Raw genomic sequence first — 22,529 nt, forward strand, 5'->3', positions numbered from 1 at the left:
AGAAAAGGATACAAAGTAGTGGTCGGAGACATGGAGGGGAGTTGCAGTGAGATTAGTAGAAGAGCAACATCTAGTAAAGATGAAGTCAAGCGTATTGCCTGCCTTGTGAGTGGGGGGGGATGGTGAGAGGGTGAGGTCAAAAGAGGAGAGGAGTGGAAAGAAGGAGGCAGAGAGAAATGAGTCAAATGTAGACGTGGGGAGGTTGAAATCCCCCAAAACTGTGAAGGGTGAGCCATCCTCAGGAAAGGAACTTATCAAGGCGTCAAGCTCATTGATGAACTCTCCAAGGGAACCTGGAGGGCGATAGATGACAAGGATATTAAGCTTAAATGGGCTAGTGACTGTGACAGCGTGGAATTCAAATGAGGAGATAGACAGATGGGTTAGGGGAAAAATTGAGAATGACCACTTGGGAGAGATGAGGATTCCTGTGCCACCACCCCTCTGACCAGATGCTCTCGGGGTATGCGAGAACACATGGTCAGACGAGGAGAGAGCAGTAGGAGTAGCAGTGTTTTCAGTGGTAATCCATGTTTCCGTCAGCGCCAGGAAGTCGAGGGACTGGAGGGTAGCATAGGCTGGGATGAAGTCAGCCTTGTTGGCGGCAGAACGGCAGTTCCAGAGGCTGCCTGAGACCTGGAACTCCAGGTGTGTGGTGCGTGCAGGGACCACCAGGTTAGAGAGGCAGCAGCCTACAGGTGTGCCAAGCTTGTAGCGTCATACCCAAGAAGACTCAATGCTGTAATAGCTGCCAAAGGTTATTCAACAAAGTACTGAGTAAAGGGTCTGAATACTTATGTAAATGTGATATTTCGGTTTTTATTGTATTTTATAAATTTGCTCAAATTTATAAAACCTGTTTTTGCTTTGTTATTATGGGGTATTGTGTGTAGATTGATGAGGGGGAAAAAACGATTTAATCAATTTTAGAATAAGGCTGTAACGTAACAAAATGTGGAAAAAGTCAAGGGGTCGGAATACTTTCCGAAGGCACTGTTTGTATGTAGTTTGATATCTTAGCCACGTTACTTCATGAAAAATATATTCTATATATTACTGATATATTCCTCATGTTGAAATGTATATATCTTTCATATGATGGCCTGTGAAAGCTCTATGTTTCAGATCAGAAAATAAATTCAGAGACAGGATGTGTGAATATTGAAATAACTTAAAGGCCTGCTGGCTGGCAATGCGTACTCCTGTTGAGAGCGAAGCGTTCATCTTCAAAATTAAAATTGGCTTGAGATGGAAATAGCTTGAAATACCCCCAGCTTTAGCACCCCTATTTATTTTTCTACCACCATACAACTGATCGTCTGACGTCCAACTGACATGCCTGCACAGGTTCTTTCTGACCCAAGCACTGGTCTGAATATACCACAGTACCTAGTCCAAATTTTTTTTAACTTCTACTTGATTTCCCCCTTCCAAATGTAAACTTTTCCAAGCTTTTGGTCAATGCTGGCAAAACCTGCTCCGTCTTTCAAACTCTAAGTGCTTAGAACATTTTTGCTAGAAAGAGGAGAGGAGAGAAAGAAAGTGTGCCTCAGTATAAGTTGTTCTCAAAGGTGTGGTCCCTCGCCACTAAGCCTGTTTCGAAGGAGTTGCAATGGGCTGCTTTACTTTGCAAATTGATGCATGGTTTCTTTCCACCAAAGCTCTGGTTTCTGAGATATGGGTCTATATGATCATTGTTGTTTTGGCTGGGCTCATAGGCTCTACACAAGTTTATTTACAATGCATGTAATGCATTCTTATTTGTTTATTATACCTTTGTTCTTTGAGAAATTCCTGTCTATAAGGGATCATTCAAACACAGATTTTGTTCGCAGTCAAGTCTCTATTCTGACTCGTTTGATTTCTCTCACTCATACTGCATACACAATTTCTTCTCTCTTTTCACTCACTCACTCCACCATAGTGGTGGTTACTACTACTAAAAAGATTGCCATTAACCTCTGACAGCTTTCTGGTAATGTGCCAAAAACAGACATGGCTTATCTTCAACCAATTGGATTTCTCTGTAAGTAAATTGCACAACAACAGTTCGTTGATGTCGTGCCAAATGTCGTCGTTCCTTTTTCCTACAGCACTTAAGGAGAATGCTTGGGCATAAACCGTATTGGGAAATTTGGGAGTGGCCCTTAGATACCCTGGGAAGAGATAAAGCATTAGGGAAACATTTGTCACCAAACTTTTGTGAAATGATCAAGCATTTGGGGCATTGTAACAGTAAGTCAACAGGAGCTATATCATAAGATGGACAGTAGTATGAAGGGTTGTCTTATGACTTGGATATGTGGCCTTATTTCTGTCATAATCCCACAAGTGTGTGTTAGGCAGGATTATATTTTTATATGATTCAATGCAAGTCATAATTCCATTATTTTGCACGCTAACCTGATTAGTCAACACATTTCTGATGGTTGTGGTCGTCGAGAATAACCGTTATTCACATTTTAAATTGACTAAAACATTCCTAAATATTTGACGAGTGTTCTATGTTGGATTGGTTTTGTATGAGATCGGATTGTGTATTGAATTCCGTAAATGTTCTTTGTTGTACACTGCATAGTATACAGGAACTGCCAATATAAAAACTGAAAAAGATAATGGAGTATTTGAGTAGTAGATAGAATTCTAGTAGACACAACGTTTAAACATAGTGCATGCGTGTAGCAGTGTTATAAAGTACCAAACTTCAATTCACATCACCTGTTGAATATTTTTGCATAAAGCATGAATGTCTGGCTGTGTTCTGTGTACAGTATAAGTTTCACCTTCTCATTGAACTAGGCTTGACAGACATAAACTATATGCTGCTTACAATCCCCTTTGCCCATTCAAGTGTTTTGTGATAGCGTTTGCTTACAAGTATACCTAATGTAAATATATCTTAGTCCATGTACAGAATATTATGTGATCTGTCTTCCTCCTGATTTTCTTTCTATAATGATTCTGTAAATGTATATCTATGTTATTCCTCGTCTGTTTGTGTTGGTCAAAGTCTTTGTAAGTTTGTCCATTTGTTTTATATAGCTTATCTTAGAAATCAAATAAAGATATATTATTAAGACTTATCTCGGTATTAAAGTTGGCAGATGATGTTTGTTCTTGGAATTAACATAATCATTCATGCTTTAAGAAAGGTCAGCGACCTGGACAGTGCATCTCACTCCCCTGAAATAAATCATCATATTCATTATTATTGTGCATGGTGGATGTCTGCCTGGACTGTAGTCTGTAACTATTTATGTTTATTCCGAATAGGCATACATGGAAATCTGTGAATCTTAGAGAAAGATTTGTGCCTCACAGTGAATTACTAATACTGAGAGACTTTCATACGAAAGAAAATACACTATTTCTAGTTACATTAACACATTCAAACGCATTATATATTAATGACATTACTGATTGTACGTTGACCAAAAAGTGTATATTAGTGTGCATAGAGAGGCCTACAGACAGACTATCAAGAGTTGCATGCACAGGTGACCTCAAAGTAATTTGGAGAATTAATGTTAAGGGCATATAGAAGTTACCATTCAAACATAAGACAATTAAACGTTTGTTTCATTTTAAAGATATGAATGAATTAGTACTTTTGATGTGTTGTTCTCCTTTGAAAGGTTAGAATTTTGTTTCAACTATGTAAAATCGTTTGCACAGAACTTTGCTTATAGTGCCACCTAGTGGTCCTCAATAATACATATCCCGTAATTACATTTACGTCATTTAGCAGACGCTCTTATCCAGAGCGACTTACAATTGGTGTAATGTATTTGTTTTTTAGAGCACATACAATGCTAAACTAATTTTGCTTTCAGAAAAGACTCATGGCAATGATAACATGAATGTAACGAGGATGTGTTACGGCACAGCAGGGCGTTTGAATGGTTTTGAAATAAGATACAAATAGTTCCATTCCATCGGTTTGTTATCCATCCATTCTGGCCAAGGTTCACGATTAACTTCAGAGTGGCTTACCGGATCGCCTTCCACATTTGTGTGAAGGGCGGGCCTTTTATGCACTGCGGCTTGCTACAGGGATACCAAGATGGAAATCCAGGGGCTTTCTGATGCCCAAAACATTTATTATCAACATGGCGCCCCACGTAGAACAGGCTCGTCTCAGCTTAGGACAACGACACTTTCTCGCTCCATTTCGAACGAAGCAGAAGAGAATTTGGAATCGCACGAACTGCAAAGCGACAACAACAACAATAGACCGAGGACATCTCCATTTCGCCTGCTGGCAGAAAATGGCAGCGGTGCTTGCCTGCCCGTCTGCAAGCAGAACGGTAAAAATAATAGCCCACTTCAAGCCCAAACAGCGAGTGTGGGACTCCGTAACGTGAATACTTTGAAAGAAAGGGAGCTGAACACACAATTACATCCACAAGATTTTTTGAGAACGGGTTACAAATATGATGTTGAAAGTGGGGATAGCATATTGCAAATGGCGTTGCCTTTCTTTGAGGGGGAAGAGGAACATTCGCAGCAACTGCAAACTCCGGTTTTACGGCAGCAACATGAAGGCGGCGCGTCCCTGTTGCAGTCATTGGCGAGCGAGAGCACGGCGGCCTATAGGAGCAACACCACAGTTAGCGCGAATAAAAACACCGAGGAATTGTATGTGGTCTTCAATATTGTCCAAGATGATGGCAATGGCACAAATAAAGACAGACTGGGAAATCCATCTAAAGATGGAGATACAATAAGCGGTAAGAAGCTTGAACATTCCAAAATCAATCCATGTAATTCGATGGAGGTTCAAAACACCAATGCCCTTACTGAATCAGATGAGAACTTGAACAATTTAGCAGCCAGGGCCTTGAAAATAACTATTCCTCTGTGTAGTGTCTTAAATTCAAGTTCAAATAGTGAGGGTGATACAACTGTACCGAATGAGAAACAGTCTATGTGTTATGAAACGGAGAATGAAAACGCTGTTTTAACAAACGAATATGGCGATAACGTATGCGGCCACCTTGAAAACATTGGCAATGGCGCGGCAGACGAATTACCTTCTCAGCCCGAAGCTAGAGAAAGCAGTGCCTTGATTTCAGAAAACAACTATATCGTGGAAACAGTGGAACTGAGCGACGCTATGGACACTTCCGACTTAATTTCCGACGCTGGCACGAGCCTCTCTGCTTCCGCCAATGCAGATGGGGCCTCCAACAGTGCCTCTGCCAACGAGACCTTCTCTGGAACCATCATGATAAACAACCAAAGCATCATAGTAACCATAGAAAACGGGATGCTGACTCTAGCAGCACCTCCAGAGGGTTACACACACAAAGATGACGGAATGGTTGGCTTGAAGGAACACCTTGGAATGAAAGACCACGAGGACATAGTGCTTCTCAACTATGACAGCGGGACCAAATCCATTGGGAAAATCAGCAACGTGGCAGTTATTCGGACTGGTCACCACGAAGAGCCTAGGCTTGGTATGTCCGCAAGCGACTCTGAACTGGCTCTGGCTGACCATTGTTCATTGTCAGAGTTGGGCACCTCTCTGGACTCGTACCCAGTCATCAAGCAGGAGAGCGGGTCTCTGAGTGCCATAAGCGAGGGTGACTTGGTGTCCCTGCGCCCAGAGGGTTCTTTCGTTGACTGTGACGACAATGACGACTTCCAGCCTGTCAGCTTCATCGGCTCTTCAGGACTCTCCAAGAAAGGTGCCTTAGTCACGACGTACCGCTGCCCCCAGCCCGACTGCCCCAGCACCTTCGACGCGCGCCAAAAGGTCAAGATGCACCTTCTCAACCACACCGAGGACCAGAGGCCTTTCAAGTGCACCTTTGAGGGCTGCAGCTGGGCCTTCACCACCTCCTACAAGCTCAAACGTCACCTCCAGTCTCACGACAAGGTGCGGCCGCACAAGTGCGAGTGGGAGGGCTGCGGCCGCCGCTTCACCACGGTCTACAACCTGAAGGCACATGTGAAGCAGCACGACCAAGAAAACTCCTTCGTGTGCGAAATCTGCAGCGAGCGCTTCCGCAGCGCCACCCGGCTGACCAATCACCAGCGGGCCCATTTTGAACCCGAGAGGCCGCACAAGTGCGAGTTTCCAGGTGAGGCAAACATCTTTTAGTGTGGTTGAATTTGACTCATGTTTGTTTTTTGTTTGTTTGTGTTAAATCATTGACCACGTTTCCATGCACAATTCAATCAGAATAAGGCCATTTCCATGTAAAAGGACCCATGAGCACCAACGTGAAGTTCATTAGAGCACATCAACTTTGTCAAATTAAAGCTGAGTCTGTATTTGTGAGAAATTAAGCCATATATACATTTTCCATCCTAAAATTAGGAATAAGGAAAGGCTTTGACGTCTGGTCAAACAGATGGAAAAGGGGTCTTAGAAAACATTTACCAGAAATTCTTAAGGTATTAGAAATACATCAAAACACAATGTTGAAGTTAAGACCGTTGCCAACTAATATCAACATTTATATTTAATTTGGTCAGTCCAAATCTGAACCAATCGTAGACGTCTTTGTTTCACAAGATTGGACAGCACATTACGCTACAGTAGAGTATAGGTTTAGTACTGTAGAGTTTAGTACTGTACTGTAGAGCACACTAGAGTACAGTCTATTTTATATTTACTTTATTGTGCTAAACTCGACTGTAGTCTACTCTACTCTGCTGTACTGTACTCTGCTGTGATGTCCAAACTTGTGAAACATAGACGTCTATGATTGTTTCAGATTTGGTCCAGTCCATACAAACCCATGATGTCATTCTGTTATCCGGTGTTAATCCACTTAATTTACTTGAGTTCAATAACCAGAATATATCAAAGCTGACACACACATTCTTAATGCAGACATCTTTGAGTCTTCATTCAGTGAACGTTTTTGGAAAACTGTTACGAAACTTATCTGCACTGTTCTTCAAGAATGTGTTTTTGTAATATTTTCAGTGAAAATGTTTGAAATTAGTCCTTGTGCATAGAGTTGTGTATGGTTTCTTGAACTTTGCAATCAATAGTTTTTGTTTGGCATACAATTTAAAGTGAAAAATCGTAGTCTCCGCGTCATTCTGTTACCATTGGAATTGCCCATGAAATAGTTGTTCAGGTGAAATTAATGTTCAGAATGAAGTTTCAATGTCACATGCACAAGTACAGTGAAATGCCTTTCTTGTAAACTCAAAAGGTGTTTCACTGTACTTGTGCATGTGACATTGAAACTTCATTCTGAACATTAATTCCTGTTTTATATGCACGTGTATTCATATATATTGTCATTGCCTTTCATTGTCACAGAAGTAACTTTTTATGTGCCTGTGTATTTAACCCTTGCCTGTGTGTCTCTCTCCTCAGGCTGTGAGAAGACCTTCATCACCTACAGTGCCCTGTTCTCCCACAACCGCACACACTTCCGCGAGACGGGCCAGTTCATCTGCACCTATCCAGGCTGCGACAAGTTCTACGATAAGGCCTGCCGCCTCAAGATCCACATGCGCAGCCACACAGGTACTTCATAGTGATTGATATGTGTTTATATAGCCTTATCTCTTTTAAAAGGTCTCAGTGCACTTTACATTTTAATGAGTAGCATCCACCTGAAATGTTCTCATACTTTGCTGCTGGAACAGCCTCCACTCTTCTGGGAAGGCTTTCCACTAGATGTTGGAACATTGCTGCAGGGACTTGCTTCCATTCAGCCACAAGAGGCTTAGTGAGGTCGGGCACTGCTGTTGGGCGACTAGGCCTGGCTCGCAGTCGGCGTTCCAATTCATCCCAAAGGTGCTCAATGGGGTGGATGTCAGGGCTCTGTGCAGGCCAGTCAAGTTCTTCCACACCGATCTCGACAAACCATTTCTGTATGGATGTCGCTTTGTGCATGGGGGCATTGTCATGCTGAAACAGGAAAGGGGCTTCCCCAAACTGTTGCCACAAAGTTGGAAGCACAGAATAGTCTAGAAAGTCATTGTGTGCTGTAGCATTGATTTCCCTTCACTGGAACTAAGGGGCCTAGCCCGAACCATGAAAAACAGCCCCAGACCATTATTCCTCCTCCACCAAACTTTACAGTTGGCACTATGCATTGGGGCAGGTAGCGTTCTCCTGGCATCCGCAAAACCCAGATTCATCCGTCGGACTGCCAGATGGTGAAGCGTGATTCATCACTCCAGAGAACACGTTTCCACTGCTCCAGAGTCCAATGACGGCGAGCTTTACACCACTCCAGCCGACGCTTCGCATTGCGCATGGTGATCTTAGGCTTGTGTGCGGCTGCTCGGCCATGGAAACCCATTTCATGAAGCTCCCGACGAACAGTTCTTGTGCTGACGTTGATTACAGTGGCAGTTTGGAACTCGGTAGTGAGTGTTTCAAACGAGAACAGACGATTTTTACGCGCTTCAGCACTCGGCGGTCCCGTTCTGTGAGCTTGTGTGGCCTATCACTTCGCAGCTGAGCCATTGTTGCTCCTAGACGTTTCCACTTCACAATAACAGCACTTAAAGTTGACCGGGGCAGCTCTAGCAGGGCATACGTTTTACCAACTGACTTGTTACAAAGGTGGCATCCTATGACGGTGCCACGTTGAAAGTCACTGAGCTCTTCAGTGACTTTCAACGTATATATTTGTCTATGGAGATTGCATGGTTGTCTGCACAAATGTATACACCTTTCAGCAACGGGTGTGGCTGAAATAACCTAATCCACTAATTTGAAGGGGTATCCACATACTTTTGTATATATAGTGTATATTCTACTGCACTGTTGGAGCTAGTAACATAAGCATTTCTCTGCACCTGCTATAACACCTGCAAATATGTGTACATGACCAATACACTTTGATATGATATTTATATCAAAACAGACACAAATTCATATTATGTTGTCTGTGTTTCACCAGTAGTATAGTTGCTCAGGCCTAGGCTAAGTCTGCCTTTCGGTTTCAGGCGAGAGGCCATTCATCTGCGACTCAGAGGCCTGTGGCTGGTCCTTCACCAGCATGTCCAAGTTACTGAGGCACAAAAGGTAACTTAACGCTGTCCCTCACTCAACTGTCCATCCCTCAGTTGTTTAGGTATTGTGATGGTGTGCGGCCTCTGTTCTAGTTTAGAGCCTCTCCTAACTGTCCTATCCAATTGTCACTCCTGTGTGAAAGTGTTGGATTTATAGTTCAGTGTCAGACTCTTCCCTAATTGATAATACAGTAATAATAATATGGTCATTTATCAGACGCTTTAATCCAAAGCATCTTGCCATTACAAAACTCATCTCGTTTTATGTGTTCCTTTCTGAAATGCCAGCAAACCCATAGCTCAATCTCCCTGAGCCATAGGAGTAAGCATTTCATTATATTTGTATACATATGACAAATACATTTAACCTTGAACCACATTGACCCCACCCTCTGCTGTTTCAGGAAGCACGACGACGACAGGCGCTTCACCTGCCCAGAGGAGGGCTGTGGCAAGTCCTTTACCCGGGCAGAGCACCTCAAGGGCCACAGCATCACCCACCTGGGCACCAAGCCCTTTGAGTGCCACGTAGACGGTAGGTGTCATCATGAGCTGTTCTAGGATCAGCGTTTGCCATAGTGAATAAGATTAGCCGACATGGACATGGACAGGGGAGGCCTGATCCTAGGTCATCACTCCTATGGTCTATTCTGAGACACTTTGTGAATACTCGCCTTGTTCTCTTACCGTTGGCCTCGTCCTTTTATCCATTTATGGTTCATCGAAACATTAATTTCCCCTTTTTTAAAGTATTTTTGGACTGAACCACTTTTGGTTTATAGTTGGATATGCTCTGCTCTCTAAAGGGCCTCTGCTAAATGTGTCTTCTTACGTGTGTGTGCCTGTGTAGGATGCAGTGCCAAGTTCTCAGCACGGAGCAGCCTGTATATCCATTCGAAGAAGCACAAGCAGGACGCGGGCAGCCTGAGGATGCGTTGCCCAGTGGCCAGCTGCAGCAAGCACTTCTCCTCCCGCAGTAGCCTCAAGAGCCACATGCTCAAACACCACCACCTCAGCCCCGGTACGGATCACACACACACTCTGTTCCTCAAGAAACACATGCTCAAACACCACCACCTCAGCCCCGGTACGGAACACACACACACTCTGTTCCTCAAGAAACACATGCTCAAAACACACGGACTGCCTGTGTAATGACTGTGTGTCTTTCCTCCTATCAGACGTGCTAAGCCAGCTGGAGGCCACACCCACTCTGACCCCCAGCAGCGAGCTGGTCAGCGGCGCCACCGCCACGGGAACTAGTTCGGGGGTCACCGGAAGCGACCAGCTTGCCAACCTGGACCTCAGCTCCCTGTTCTCTGCTGTGCTTGGGGGTCCCGCGCCCACCACCCATGGGGTCGGGGTGCCTGTGGGCAGCACAAGGCAAGCAGGCTCCTTCGCCATGGACCTGTCCCTGGTCAGCTCGGGCATCCTCACCATCGACCCAGCTTCTGTTGGCACCGCCCTGGCCACGTCCAGGCACGGCGCTACCCTGGCCAAAGCCTCCATGGACCCGCTCATCCTAGCGGCAGGGGCGGACATGGGCCACCTGGAGGGGACGGTCGAGGGAGTCCTCCCCCCGCAGGGCACACTCAACCTGGACGACGTGCAGACGGTCACCCCCGAGGCCCTCAGCTCCCTCACAGCCCTCACCATGCAGGCCGCCACATCCACCGTGGACCACCGTACACTCACACACACCCTCAGTTCCTCCAGCACGCTGGCTGCCGAGCCCTCACCCTTGGCTGTGCTCCCTGGGACCAAGCTCCTCTCGTCCCCCTCTAAGGTGGCTGAGGCTGGAGGGAGCAGGGGTGGCAGCGGGCCTCTCTTGGGCTGTGTGGAGGTGCTGGGGCAGCAGGAGGGGGGCAAGGTGCTGACCCAGTTTGTGTTCCCTGGCCATGGCGGCGGCTGCACGTTCGGCCCACAGAAAGAGCCTGAGCTCAGCCACAGCTCAGCAGTCTCGCCCTGCTCCTTCCTGGTGAGTGGCTAACTAACTAACGCTCTGGTTACAGCATTGAAGAATGAAATTCTAATAACTGTATTTTCCCTATGAGGGAACTTCTGGTGTGGAATGGTTCATAAAACACCTAAGACCTAAGCATATACTTAATAATAATCAGAGAGCAGGATTTTTACACACTAGTATACTCTCATTGGAAGTTGCCCTTAATAACCACAGATCTAGGGTCAGATCTCCCTACCCCAAATCCTCCATTTGACATCAATCCATTCAGTTGAGATAAGATGTTATTGTTATATGTCCTCGTTTCTAGACATGTTCTGAGTCACGGCAGTTGTCTCATGTGTCCCATTTTTCCCGTCTGTCTTGTAGGAAAGTAGTGGCTCAGCGCGCACCGACTACAGAGCCATCCAGCTGGCCAAGAAGAGGAAACAGAGAGGCCCCACCGCCTGCTCAGGTAATTTATAGCACACACTCTACTCACAACTGGGCTCATTTTTATTCATAGACTTCAAAAAAGAGCATCATAGAAACTTCTCATATGATTGTGCTCCTGTTTTATCTGTCGTAAAAAAAAAGAGCACCAAAAGAGCATAATTAAAGATATGTTACTAGTCTCATATGTTTTAGCTGCTAGTGGTAATAGTTTTAACTATTTCATACTTTCTTGTTACAGGGAGCTCAGGATTGGGTCAGAGGAAGAGTAAAGGTTGGAAGGCCAGCAGTACCTCAACGCCATTGGTTCCCACAAGCGCCCGTTTTGGTGAAGGTTCTACAGCAGCCAATGGGGGGCTGACTATCCGTGACCCTGTCACCGGGGCCCAGTATGTGCAGATCCAACTCTTGCAGGTGAGAAGGTTCTCCTACTAGGACATTTGGAATGCTGTCATATATACAGTTGAAGTCTGATGTTTACATACAGTTGGAGTCATTAAAACTACTTTTTCAACCACTCCACAAATGTATTGTTAACAAACTATAGTTTTGGCAAATCTGTTAGGACATCTACAAGTAATTTTTCCAACAATTGTTTACAGACAGATTATTTCACTTATAATTCACTGTATCACAATTCCAGTGGGTCAGAAGTTTACATTAAGTTGACTGTGCCTTTTAAACAGCTTGGAAAATTCCAGAAAATGATGTCATGGCTTTAGAAGCTTCTGATAGGCTAATTTACATCATTTGAGTCAATTGGAGGTGTACCTGTGGATTTATTTCAAGGCCTACCTTCAAACTCAGTGCCTCTTTGCTTGACATCGTGGGAAAATCAAAATAAATCAGCCAAGACCTCAAAAAAAAATTGTAGACCTCCACAAGTGTGGTTCATCCTTGGGAGCAATTTCCAAACGCCTGAAGGTACCACGTTCATCTGTACAAACAATATTCCGAAAGTATAAACACCATGGGACCACGCAGCCGTCATACCGCTCAGGAAGGAGACGCGTTCTGTCTTGTAGAGATGAACGTACTTTGGTGCGAAAAGTGCAAATCAATCCCAGAACGACAGCAAAGGACCTTGTGAAGATGCTGGAGGAAACGGGTACAAAAGTATATATATCCACAGTAAAACTAGTCCTGCCCACAAATGTTCTATAGGATTGAGGTCAGGGCTTTGTGATGGCCACTCCAATACCTTGACCTTGTTGTCCTTAAGCCATTTTGCCACAACTTTGGAAGTATGCTTGGGTCATTGTCCATTTGGAAGTCCCATTTGCGACAAGCTTTAACTTCCTGACTGATGTCTTTATGTTGCTTCAATATATCCACGTAATTTTCCTTCCTCATGATGCCATCTATTTTGTGAAGTGCACCAGTCCCTCGTGCAGCAAAGCACCTCCACAGCATGATGCTGCCACCCCCGTGCTTCATGGTTGGGATGGTGTTCTTCGGCTTGCAAGCTACCCCCTTTTTCCTCCAAACATAACGATGGTCATTATGGACATTTTCACTTAGGGGTGTACTCACTTTTGTTGCCAGCGGTTTAGACATTAATGGCTGTGTGAGTTATTTTGAGGGGACAGCAAATTTACACTGTTATACAAGCTGTACACTCACTACTTTACATTGTAGCAAAGTGTCATTTCTTCGGTGTTGTCACTGATGTGAGGGGTGTACTCACTTTTGTGAGATACTATATATATATATATATATATATATATATACACTGCTCAAAATAATAAAGGGAACACTTAAACAACACATCCTAGATCTGAATGAATGAAATAATCTTATTAAATACTTTTTTCTTTACATAGTTGAATGTGCTGACAACAAAATCACACAAAAATGATCAATGGAAATCAAATTTATCAACCATGGAGGTCTGGATTTGGAGTCACCCTCAAAATTAAAGTGGAAAACCACACTACAGGCTGATCCAACTTTGATGTAATGTCCTTAAAACAAGTCAAAATGAGGCTCAGTAGTGTGTGTGGCCTCCACGTGCCTGTATGACCTCCCTACAACGCCTGGGCATGCTCCTGATGAGGTGGCGGATGGTCTCCTGAGGGATCTCCTCCCAGACCTGGACTAAAGCATCCGCCAACTCCTGGACAGTCTGTGGTGCAACGTGGCGTTGGTGGATGGAGTGAGACATGATGTCCCAGATGTGCTCAATTGGATTCAGGTCTGGGGAACGGGCGGGCCAGTCCATAGCATCAATGCCTTCCTCTTGCAGGAACTGCTGACACACTCCAGCCACATGAGGTCTAGCATTGTCTTGCATTAGGAGGAACCCAGGGCCAACCGCACCAGCATATGGTCTCACAAGGGGTCTGAGGATCTCATCTCGGTACCTAATGGCAGTCAGGTTACCTCTGGCGAGCACATGGAGGGCTGTGCGGCCCACCAAAGAAATGCCACCCCACACCATGACTGACCCACCGCCAAACCGGTCATACTGGAGGATGTTGCAGGCAGCAGAAGGTTCTCCACGGCGTCTCCAGACTCTGTCACGTCTGTCACGTGCTCAGTGTGAACCTGCTTTCATCTGTGAAGAGCACAGGGCGCCAGTGACGAATTTGCCAATCTTGGTGTTCTCTGGCAAATGCCAAACGTCCTGCACGGTGTTGGGCTGTAAGCCAACCCCCACCTGTGGACGTCGGGCTCTCATATCACCCTCATGGAGTCTGTTTCTGACCATTTGAGCAGACACATGCACATTTGTGGCCTGCTGGAGGTCATTTTGCAGGGCTCTGGCAGTGCTCCTCCAGCTCCTCCTTGCACAAAGGCGGAGGTAGCGGTCCTGCTGCTGGGTTGTTGCCCTCCTACGGCCTCCTCCACGTCTCCTGATGTACTGGCCTGTCTCCTGGTAGCGCCTCCATGCTCTGGACACCACGCTGACAGACACAGTAAACCTTCTTGCCACAGCTCGCATTGATGTGCCATCCTGGATGAGCTGCACTACCTGAGCCAATTGTGTGGGTTGTAGACTCCGTCTCATGCTACCACTAGAGTGAAAGCACCGCCAGCATTCAAAAGTGACCAAAACATCAGCCAGGAAGCATAGGAACTGAGAAGTGGTCTGTGGTCACCACCTGCAGAACCACTTCTATATTGGGGGTGTCTTGCTAATTGCCTATAATTTCCACCTGTTGTCTATTCCATTTGCACAACAGCATGTGAAATGTATTGTCAATCAGTGTTGCTTCCTAAGTGGACAGTTTGATTTCACAGAAGTGTGATTGACTTGGAGTTACATTGTGTTGTTTAAGTGTTCCCTTTATTTTTTTGAGCAGTATATATATAGCACAGAGAAGAATGCTAAAGAGGAAGGCATGTATTACAGACCAAAATAAAATGAGTGTGTGTCCATGCATGACCATTGGAATGTTTGAATCCTTTTTAATGTGATTTGTGGATTCAAATGAAGTATTTAAACTGTGTGTCAGGATGACCCGGCCAGCGACGGGGACCTAGCCTTCCAGCTGAGCTCCCAGCCCTCCAGCTCCCACTCCCAACTCACCGTGGACCTGCCCGTCAACATCCTACAGGTGGGCTTTTTTTGTGCATAGAAATATAATGAATAATAACAATACAGTTTATTTGTAACTCGCTTTTCAAAAAGCCCAAAATGCCGATGAGGGTGCAGCCAAATTGTCGTGGTCTGAGGCAATGTGCCCTCTAAGCTGCGCGCGCGGCCGCACACTTCCTACGGGACTGCCACGCAGAAGAAATGCCCAGCAAGAGATTGAACTTCACTGAGTTCGCCGCATTAGTTTGCACTATATAGATCAAAGTATTTTCTGTGATCGAATCAACATTATATCAGCCCCTTTTCAATGCAACGTTTGCAAGATTGAGTGTGATTTTGTTGTAGGCAGGGCCAGGCTGCAACGGAGTAGAATTCTATTGGCGGTGGTAGCCCATAAGTGGTCTTTCCATCACCCATGAGTGAATGTGCTTTTCAGATCCGAGCGCGAAGCCGTGCGTGTGCATATTTGTTGATATTCTTTGCTAGTTAGCGAGTTATTAGCCCAGTTACAGATAAGGATAGGTCAGCAATGGAGAGTTGCTGTTTCCTGGAAGAGCACAAAACATGTAGGCTTTGAAAAGCCAGACAGGTAAAAAGCTTATGTCTTAATTAAAGGGGCAGTGTTGTATTTTGACAGGCTTGAATATGCAAATAAGCTAATAGGCAGAGGGGTAGCCTACATTGTCTAATTCTCTGTATGGTAATAATAATTAATTTTATGTATGTGGACACCTGCTCATCCAATATCTCATTCTAAAATCATGGGCATTAATCTGGAGTTGGTCCCCCTCCCACTTTTCTGCTATAACAGCCTCCACTCTTCTGGGAAGGCTTTCCACTAGATGTTGGAACATTGCTGTGGGGACTTGCTTCCATTCAGCCATAAGCGCATTCGTGAGGTCGGGCACTGATTTGGGCGATTAGGCCTGGCTCGCAGTCGGCGTTCCAATTCATCCCAAAGGTGTTCGATGGGGTTAAGGTCAGGGCTCTGTGCAGGCCAGTCAAGTTCTTCCACACCGATCTCGACAAACCATTTCTGGTTCGTCTAGAATGCCATTGTATGCTGTAGCGTTAAGATTTCCCTTCACTGGAACTAAGGGGCCTAGGCTGAACCAAGAAAAACAGCCCCAGACCATTATTCCTCCTTGTGCTGATGTTGCTTCCAGAGACGGTGAGTGTTGCAACAGAGGACAGACGGTTTTTACCCTCTTAAGCACTCGTGTGGCCTACCACTTCGCGGCTGAGCCGTTGTTGCTCCTAGACGTTTCCACTTCATAATAACTGCGCTTCCAGTTGACCGGAGCAGCTCTAGCAGGGCAGAAATTTGATGAACTGACTTGTTGGAAAGGTGGCATCCTATTGGAAAGGTACCACCTTGGAAGTCACTGAGCTCTTCAGTAAGGCCCTTCCACTGCCAATGTTTGTCTATGGAGATTGCATGGCTGTGTGCTCGATTTTATACACCTGTCAGCAATGGGTGTGGCTGAAATAGCTAAATCCACCAATTTGAATTGGTGTCCACATGCATATCTGTATTCCCAGTAATGTGAAATCCATAGATTAGGGCCTAATGAATTTGTTTATCTGATGTGTGTGTTATGAGGAACATCCGGACACTGTACTTTAAGCATTTATGAAACTGCTTCTTCCGGTTACTGATAGGCATGCGCCCATCAAGAAACTGACTGTAAGAACTGCCAAATCCCCATGGATAGATGATTTAATTGAAAAACTGTATGGCTGAGAGGGATGAGGCAAAGGAAATAGCAAATAAGTCTGACAACACAGCAGACTGGCAAACATACAGTAAATTCAGAAATCACGTAACTAAACAAAAAAGCTGAAATTACACAATGAAACAAAGATAAGTGATATAAAGATTGATAGTAAAAAGCGCTGGAGTACTTTACATTAAATTCTAGGCAAAAAAGCAAACTGCTCCATCCTTCATTGAGGCAGATTGCTAGTTCATAACAAAAACCTTTGCTGTTGCCAACCACTTTAATACCTTTTTTGTTGACAATATTAGCAAACTTAGGTATGACATGCAAACAACAAATGCTGAGCCTTCATATTCATGCATAATGGACCAAATAATGAAAGACAAGCATTGTAGTTTTGAGTTTCACAAAGTGGGTGTGGAAGAGGTGATATTTTGGGGGAGCTATTTATAAATTCGGACAAACCACCTGGTACCAACAACATGGATGGTAAATTGCTCAGGTTGGTAGCGGAATAGGTTGTGACTCTTGTTTGCCACATCTTCAATTTAAGCCTAGAAGACGGTGTGTGCCCTCAGACATGGTGAGAGGCAAAGGTCATTCCGCTACCTAAGAATAGCAGAGCACCCTTTTAATGGTCCAAACAGCCGACCAATCAGCCAGTTACAAGTGCTTAGCAAACTTGTGGAATTTTTTGTTGTTGATCAAATACAAAGTTATTTTACAGAAAACAGACTTTCAGCATGCTTATAGGGAAGGGCACTCAACATGCTCGGCACTGATAATTGGCTGAAAGAAATTGATAGTAAGAAGATTGTGGGAGCTGTTTTGTTAGACTTCAGTGCAGCTTTTGATGTCATTGATCATAACCTATTGCTGAAAAAACGTAGGTGTTATGGATTTGCATCCTCTGCCTTATTATGGATTGAGAGTTACCTATCTAGTAGAACACAGGGTTTTCGTTAATCGAAGCTTCTCATGCTAATTCAGTTGAGTGTGGTGTACCGCAGGGCAGCCGGCTAGGGCCATTTATTGTTTTCTATTTTTACAAATTCACTGACCTTGAATAAAGCCTGTGTGTATGTATGTACGCAGACAACTCAACAGTAGACACGTCGGCTGCAACAGTAAGACACGGACACTTAACACAGTCAGTTTTAGAATGGGTAACTAGCTATAGGCCGGTGCTAAATATCTCAAAAACTAAAAGCATAATTTTTGGGACAAATCACTCACTCAACGCTAAACCTTGTTTAGATCTATTATTTAATAATGTGGCTATTGAGCAAGTTGAGGAGATTAAACTGCTTGGTGTAACCCTAGATGGCAAGCTGTCATGGTCAAAACATATAGACTCAATGGTTGCTAAAATGGGAAAAGGTCTGTCCACGATAGGGCGTTGCTCTGCCTTGACATCTCAGTCGACCAGACAGGTCCTACAGGCCTAGTTTTGTCGCACCTGGATTACTGCCCAGCTGGGTGGTCATGTGTGGCAATTAAGATATACGCGGAGGGAAAGTGTCAGTAACATGCATGTCAGTCTATTGGCTCAAAGTTGAGAGATTGACTGCATCACTATTGGTCTTTGTGCAAGGTATTGATGTGTTGAACGTACCGAACTGTCTATGCAAGCAGTTGCCTCACAGTTCGGACACTCATCGGTACCACACAAGACATGCAACCAGAGGTCTCTTCACAGTCCCCAGGTCCAGAACAGAGGCTGGGAAAAGCACAGTATTAAATAGAGCCATGACTACATGAAACTCTCTGCCACCCCAGGTAACTCAAGCTAGCAATAAAAACATTTTAAAAACACAGATAAAAGAATACCGCAAAAATGGAAAAGGAAATTGGAAGGGGGAGAAGGTAAGGAACTTGTCTGTCGGCCTTGCATTAAATAATATAATTGGTTAAAGAAAATTGTGATAAATAAAAAAGTATACCAGTTTCATTTAAGGACCAAAGGATTGACTGCCGTCGCATATAGATTGCGAAATAGTTGGGAAGAGATTTTTGACGTACCGATTCCATGGCATAGTGTTTATGAACTGATACGCAAAACGACGCCGGATTCAAAACTTAGAATTTTTCAATTAAAATTATTATATAAAATTCTTGCTATCAATATAATGTTATTTATATGGGGATACAATCTTCCCAGCTCTGCAGATTTTGCTGCGGAGAGACAGAATCATTAGATCATTTGTTTAGGTACTGTCCATTTGTAGCTTGTTTTTGGACACAGGTCCAGGAATAACTAAAGGATTACAATATTTACCTGGAGCTAACCCTGCAGATAGCATTACTGGGTGATCTGAAAAGTCATAGTCAATCGATCAATAGTATAATACTTTTAGCAAAAATGTTTATTTTCAATTTACAATCTGTAGAAACAATGAGAATAGAAAGGTTCAGAACTTTTGTAAAACATCACAGTACAGTTGAAAGATATGGCAAATAGAAGTCCTATATGGATGGTGTTAAAAGATAGATGGAAGGTGCTGAAGGATGGGACTAATAACCACTAATAACAACAAAACTAATAATGTAAGCATACTGTGTCCATAATAAGTAGATAGGTTATAGGTTGAGCGCTTTTGTGAAAGAGCACAGTTAGGAAAATATGGCATATAGAAGCAAACCAGATGGACATCATGAAAATGAGGAAGTTCAGGAGTAAAAACAAACAAAATATAATTATTGTAGAATTTGACTGTGTCCATAAAATATATATAGTATGCATGGGCTGGAAGTAGAGGCCTAAGCGTTGTTGTTCACTAGTTTACTCCAATTGGGGAAGGGGTGGTGGGGTTGGAAAGTAATGAAGGGAAATATAATTTTTAAAAAGAGTATACATACATACATACATACATACATACATACATACATACAGTGGGGGGGGGGGAAAGTATTTAGTCAGCCACCAATTGTGCAAGTTCTCCCACTTAAAAAGATGAGAGGCCTGTTATTTTCACCAAGGCCACTCCAGGACCTTGAAATGCTTCTTACGAAGCCACTCCTTCGTTTCCCGGGCGGTGTGTTTGGAATCATTGTCATGCTGAAAGACCCAGCCACGTTTCATCTTCAATGCCCTTGCTGATGGAAGGAGGTTTTCACTCAAAATCTCACGATACATGGCCCCATTCATTCTTTCCTTTACACGGATCAGTCGTCCTGGTCCCTTTGCAGAAAAACAGCCCCAAAGCATGATGTTTCCACCCCCATGCTTCACAGTAGGTATGATGTTCTTTGGATGCAACTCAGCATTCTTTGTCCTCCAGACATGACGAGTTGAGTCTTTACCAAAAAGTTATATTTTGGTTTCATCTGACCATATGACATTCTCCCAATCCTCTTCTGGATCATCCAAATGCACTCTAGCAAACTTCAGACGGGCCTGGACATGTACTGGCTTAAGCAGGGGGACACGTCTGGCACTGCAGGATTTGAGTCCCTGGCGGCGTAGTGTGTTACTGATGGTAGGCTTTGTTACTTTGGTCCCAGCTCTCTGCAGGTCATTCCCTAGGTCCCCCCATGTGGTTCTGAGATTTTTGCTCACCGTTCTTGTGATCATTTTGACCCCACGGGGTGAGATCTTGCGTGGAGCCCCAGATCGAGGGAGATTATCAGTGGTCTTGTATGTCTTCCTTTTCCTAATAATTGCTCCCACAGTTGATTTCTTCAAAACAAGCTGCTTACCTATTGCAGATTCAGTCTTCCCAGCCTGGTGCAGGTCTACAATTTTGTTTCTGGTGTCCTTTGACAGCTCTTTGGTCTTGGCCATAGTGGAGTTTGGAGTGTGACTGTTTGAGGTTGTGGACAGGTATCTTTTTATACTGATAACAAGTTCAAACCGGTGCCATTAATACAGGTAACGAGTGGAGGACAGAGGAGCCTCTTAAAGAAGAGGTTACAGGTCTGTGAGAGCCAGAAATCTTGCTTGTTTGTAGGTGACCAAATACTTATTTTCCACCATAATTTGCAAATAAATTCATAAAAAATCCTACAATATGATTTTCTGGATTTTTTCTTCTCATTTTGTCTGTCATAGTTGACGTGGACCTATGATGACAATTGGTGGCTGACTAAATACTTTTTTCCCCCACTGTGTGTGTGTGTGTGTGTGTGTGTGTGTATGTGTATATATATATATATATATATATATATATATATATATATATGAGGGAAAAAAACATGGGATTGGAAGTGATGCAGACAATTACATTGATGGAAGTTACAATCTATCTGAGATATTAAAGCTGATCTACCCCCTAAAAAAACTGATAAAAGAACACCTTAGTGCACAAAGGGGACTGTGAAGAGACACACAGCCATTTTACATATCTTGTATTGTAATTTGCACTGTACTATGTATTAGACCTATATGTTGTGTGTATGTACTGATATGTAGGCTGTGTGAGAAGTTTTAAATGTATGTATTTCAGTCCTTGACTAATAATATTCTGTACTATGTTTCATGTGGACCCCATTAAGAGTAGCTGATCCTTTTAGAGCGGCTAATGGGGATCCTAATAAATCCCCCAAAAGTTTAAACTAAAGGAATTTGAATGTCAGTGATTGAGGTTTGTTTATACTTTAGTTAACATAGAAGTAAAGGAGTCATTTATTTCTGCCTTTCCTCAGGAACCTCCTGCTCTGACAGAGGACGACAATGGCTCGGACAACTCCCAGTTCACAGGAAGCACCATCAACCTGCAGGACCTGGAGTGAGGAGTAGGAGGGAGGAGAGGGTCAGCCCAGAGCCAGGGGTCAAGGTCCTCTGAGGAGGAAGAGGGCTAGTGGGGCTCTAGAGAATAGGGTGGATAATTAGGATGCAGCGTCTAACACTGTCCACAAGACATCCACCGTCCCCTGCCAAATCAACAGAGAAAACAACCTCACACTCCAACAATATTATGAGACCATGTTAAAACAACATCTTTCCCTACAAGAAGGTTGTTTCTTAATATTTTCTACATTCAATGTTTCTGGTTATCTCTTGTGGGGGGAAATGAGAGATGAGAAAGTTCTTTACATCTGGGGTATGGATGAAGTGGAACCCAGAACCAAATGCACCTTGGGATGAATTTAATGATAAATTAAAGGAAAGTTACGCTTGGGGACTTTTTTCTCTCTCCCTTTATACTGTATTTCAGAAATCCCTTTGTACCACAACCATGATTGTGAGAGACTGTTGTATTATTGCACATCCAGTAGGTGTCTCTTGTCAAACTGTGACGTCTTGTCAGTCTCAGCTACAGTGCCATATTCTAGCCACTCGTACGCAGTGTACTGTTGTCAGAGATTCTGTCTACAGGTCTTATAGACATGACTTTACTCACAGAACCATTGAGCATATGATTTCCGTTTGTTAGACTTTTGTTTTGTTTTAACTTTTCTGGGGGGTGGGGGTAGATTTATTTTTCTACGGCTGTGTCTTATATGAACTACGGAGGAATGAGACACGTGAGCGGTCTGTGTTGAAAACATGTTGCCGGTCCACTTGTTTATAATGTCTGTAATGCTTATCTATATGTCATGACTTCCATCTACTTGTTATTTATTATCTTTGGTTTACAAAATGGCTGAATCCAAACGCCAAGAGTTTGAATAAAGGATCAAAGCACAATTATATATTTATTTTGTACAGTAAGTCTTTTTTTGTGTAGATAAGAGCATCTGCTAAATGAGCCCTTGAGCAAGGCACTTAACCCTAATTGCTCCTGTAAGTCGCTCTGGATAAGAGCGTCTGCTAAATCATTTTACATTTTAGTCATTTAGCAGACGCTCTTATCCAGAGCGACTTACAGTTAGTGAATACATTTTTTTATTTTATTATTATACTGGCCCCCCGTGGGAATCGAACCCACAA

At 43.8% G+C, this 22,529-nt stretch overlaps 1 protein-coding gene across 2 annotated transcripts; it reads left to right on the plus strand.

Moving 5' to 3' along the window:
* Nucleotides 1–3,732: 3,732 nt before the first annotated feature.
* On the plus strand, nucleotides 3,733–22,289 carry LOC121575550 (zinc finger protein ZXDC). 2 transcript variants are annotated; one of them, XM_041888722.2, is made up of 10 exons: nucleotides 3,733–6,089; nucleotides 7,346–7,498; nucleotides 8,935–9,013; nucleotides 9,405–9,535; nucleotides 9,851–10,021; nucleotides 10,182–10,978; nucleotides 11,333–11,417; nucleotides 11,637–11,809; nucleotides 14,854–14,955; nucleotides 21,302–22,289. In XM_041888722.2, the coding sequence occupies exons 1-10, from the start codon at nucleotides 4,064–4,066 to the stop codon at nucleotides 21,386–21,388; spliced, it is 3,804 nt and encodes a 1,267-aa protein (XP_041744656.1). In that variant the 5' UTR covers nucleotides 3,733–4,063; the 3' UTR covers nucleotides 21,389–22,289. The 2 variants fall into 2 exon arrangements, with proteins under 2 accessions (XP_041744656.1, XP_041744657.1); XM_041888723.2 differs by having other exon boundaries at nucleotides 3,734–4,730.
* The last annotated feature ends 240 nt before the right edge of the window (nucleotides 22,290–22,529 follow it).

Source organism: Coregonus clupeaformis, chromosome 10 (assembly GCF_020615455.1).
Source record: "Coregonus clupeaformis isolate EN_2021a chromosome 10, ASM2061545v1, whole genome shotgun sequence".
Taxonomy (NCBI): Eukaryota; Metazoa; Chordata; class Actinopteri; order Salmoniformes; family Salmonidae; genus Coregonus; species Coregonus clupeaformis.

Coding starts and splice junctions, on each gene's coding strand:
- LOC121575550 (XM_041888722.2), top strand. CDS start 4,064: ATGGAAATCCAGGGGCTTTCTGATGCCCAAAACATTTATTATCAACAT. Junction 9,536..9,850: donor CTTTGAGTGCCACGTAGACG/GTAGGTGTCATC, acceptor GTGCCTGTGTAG/GATGCAGTGCCAAGTTCTCA. Junction 14,956..21,301: donor TGCCCGTCAACATCCTACAG/GTGGGCTTTTTT, acceptor GCCTTTCCTCAG/GAACCTCCTGCTCTGACAGA.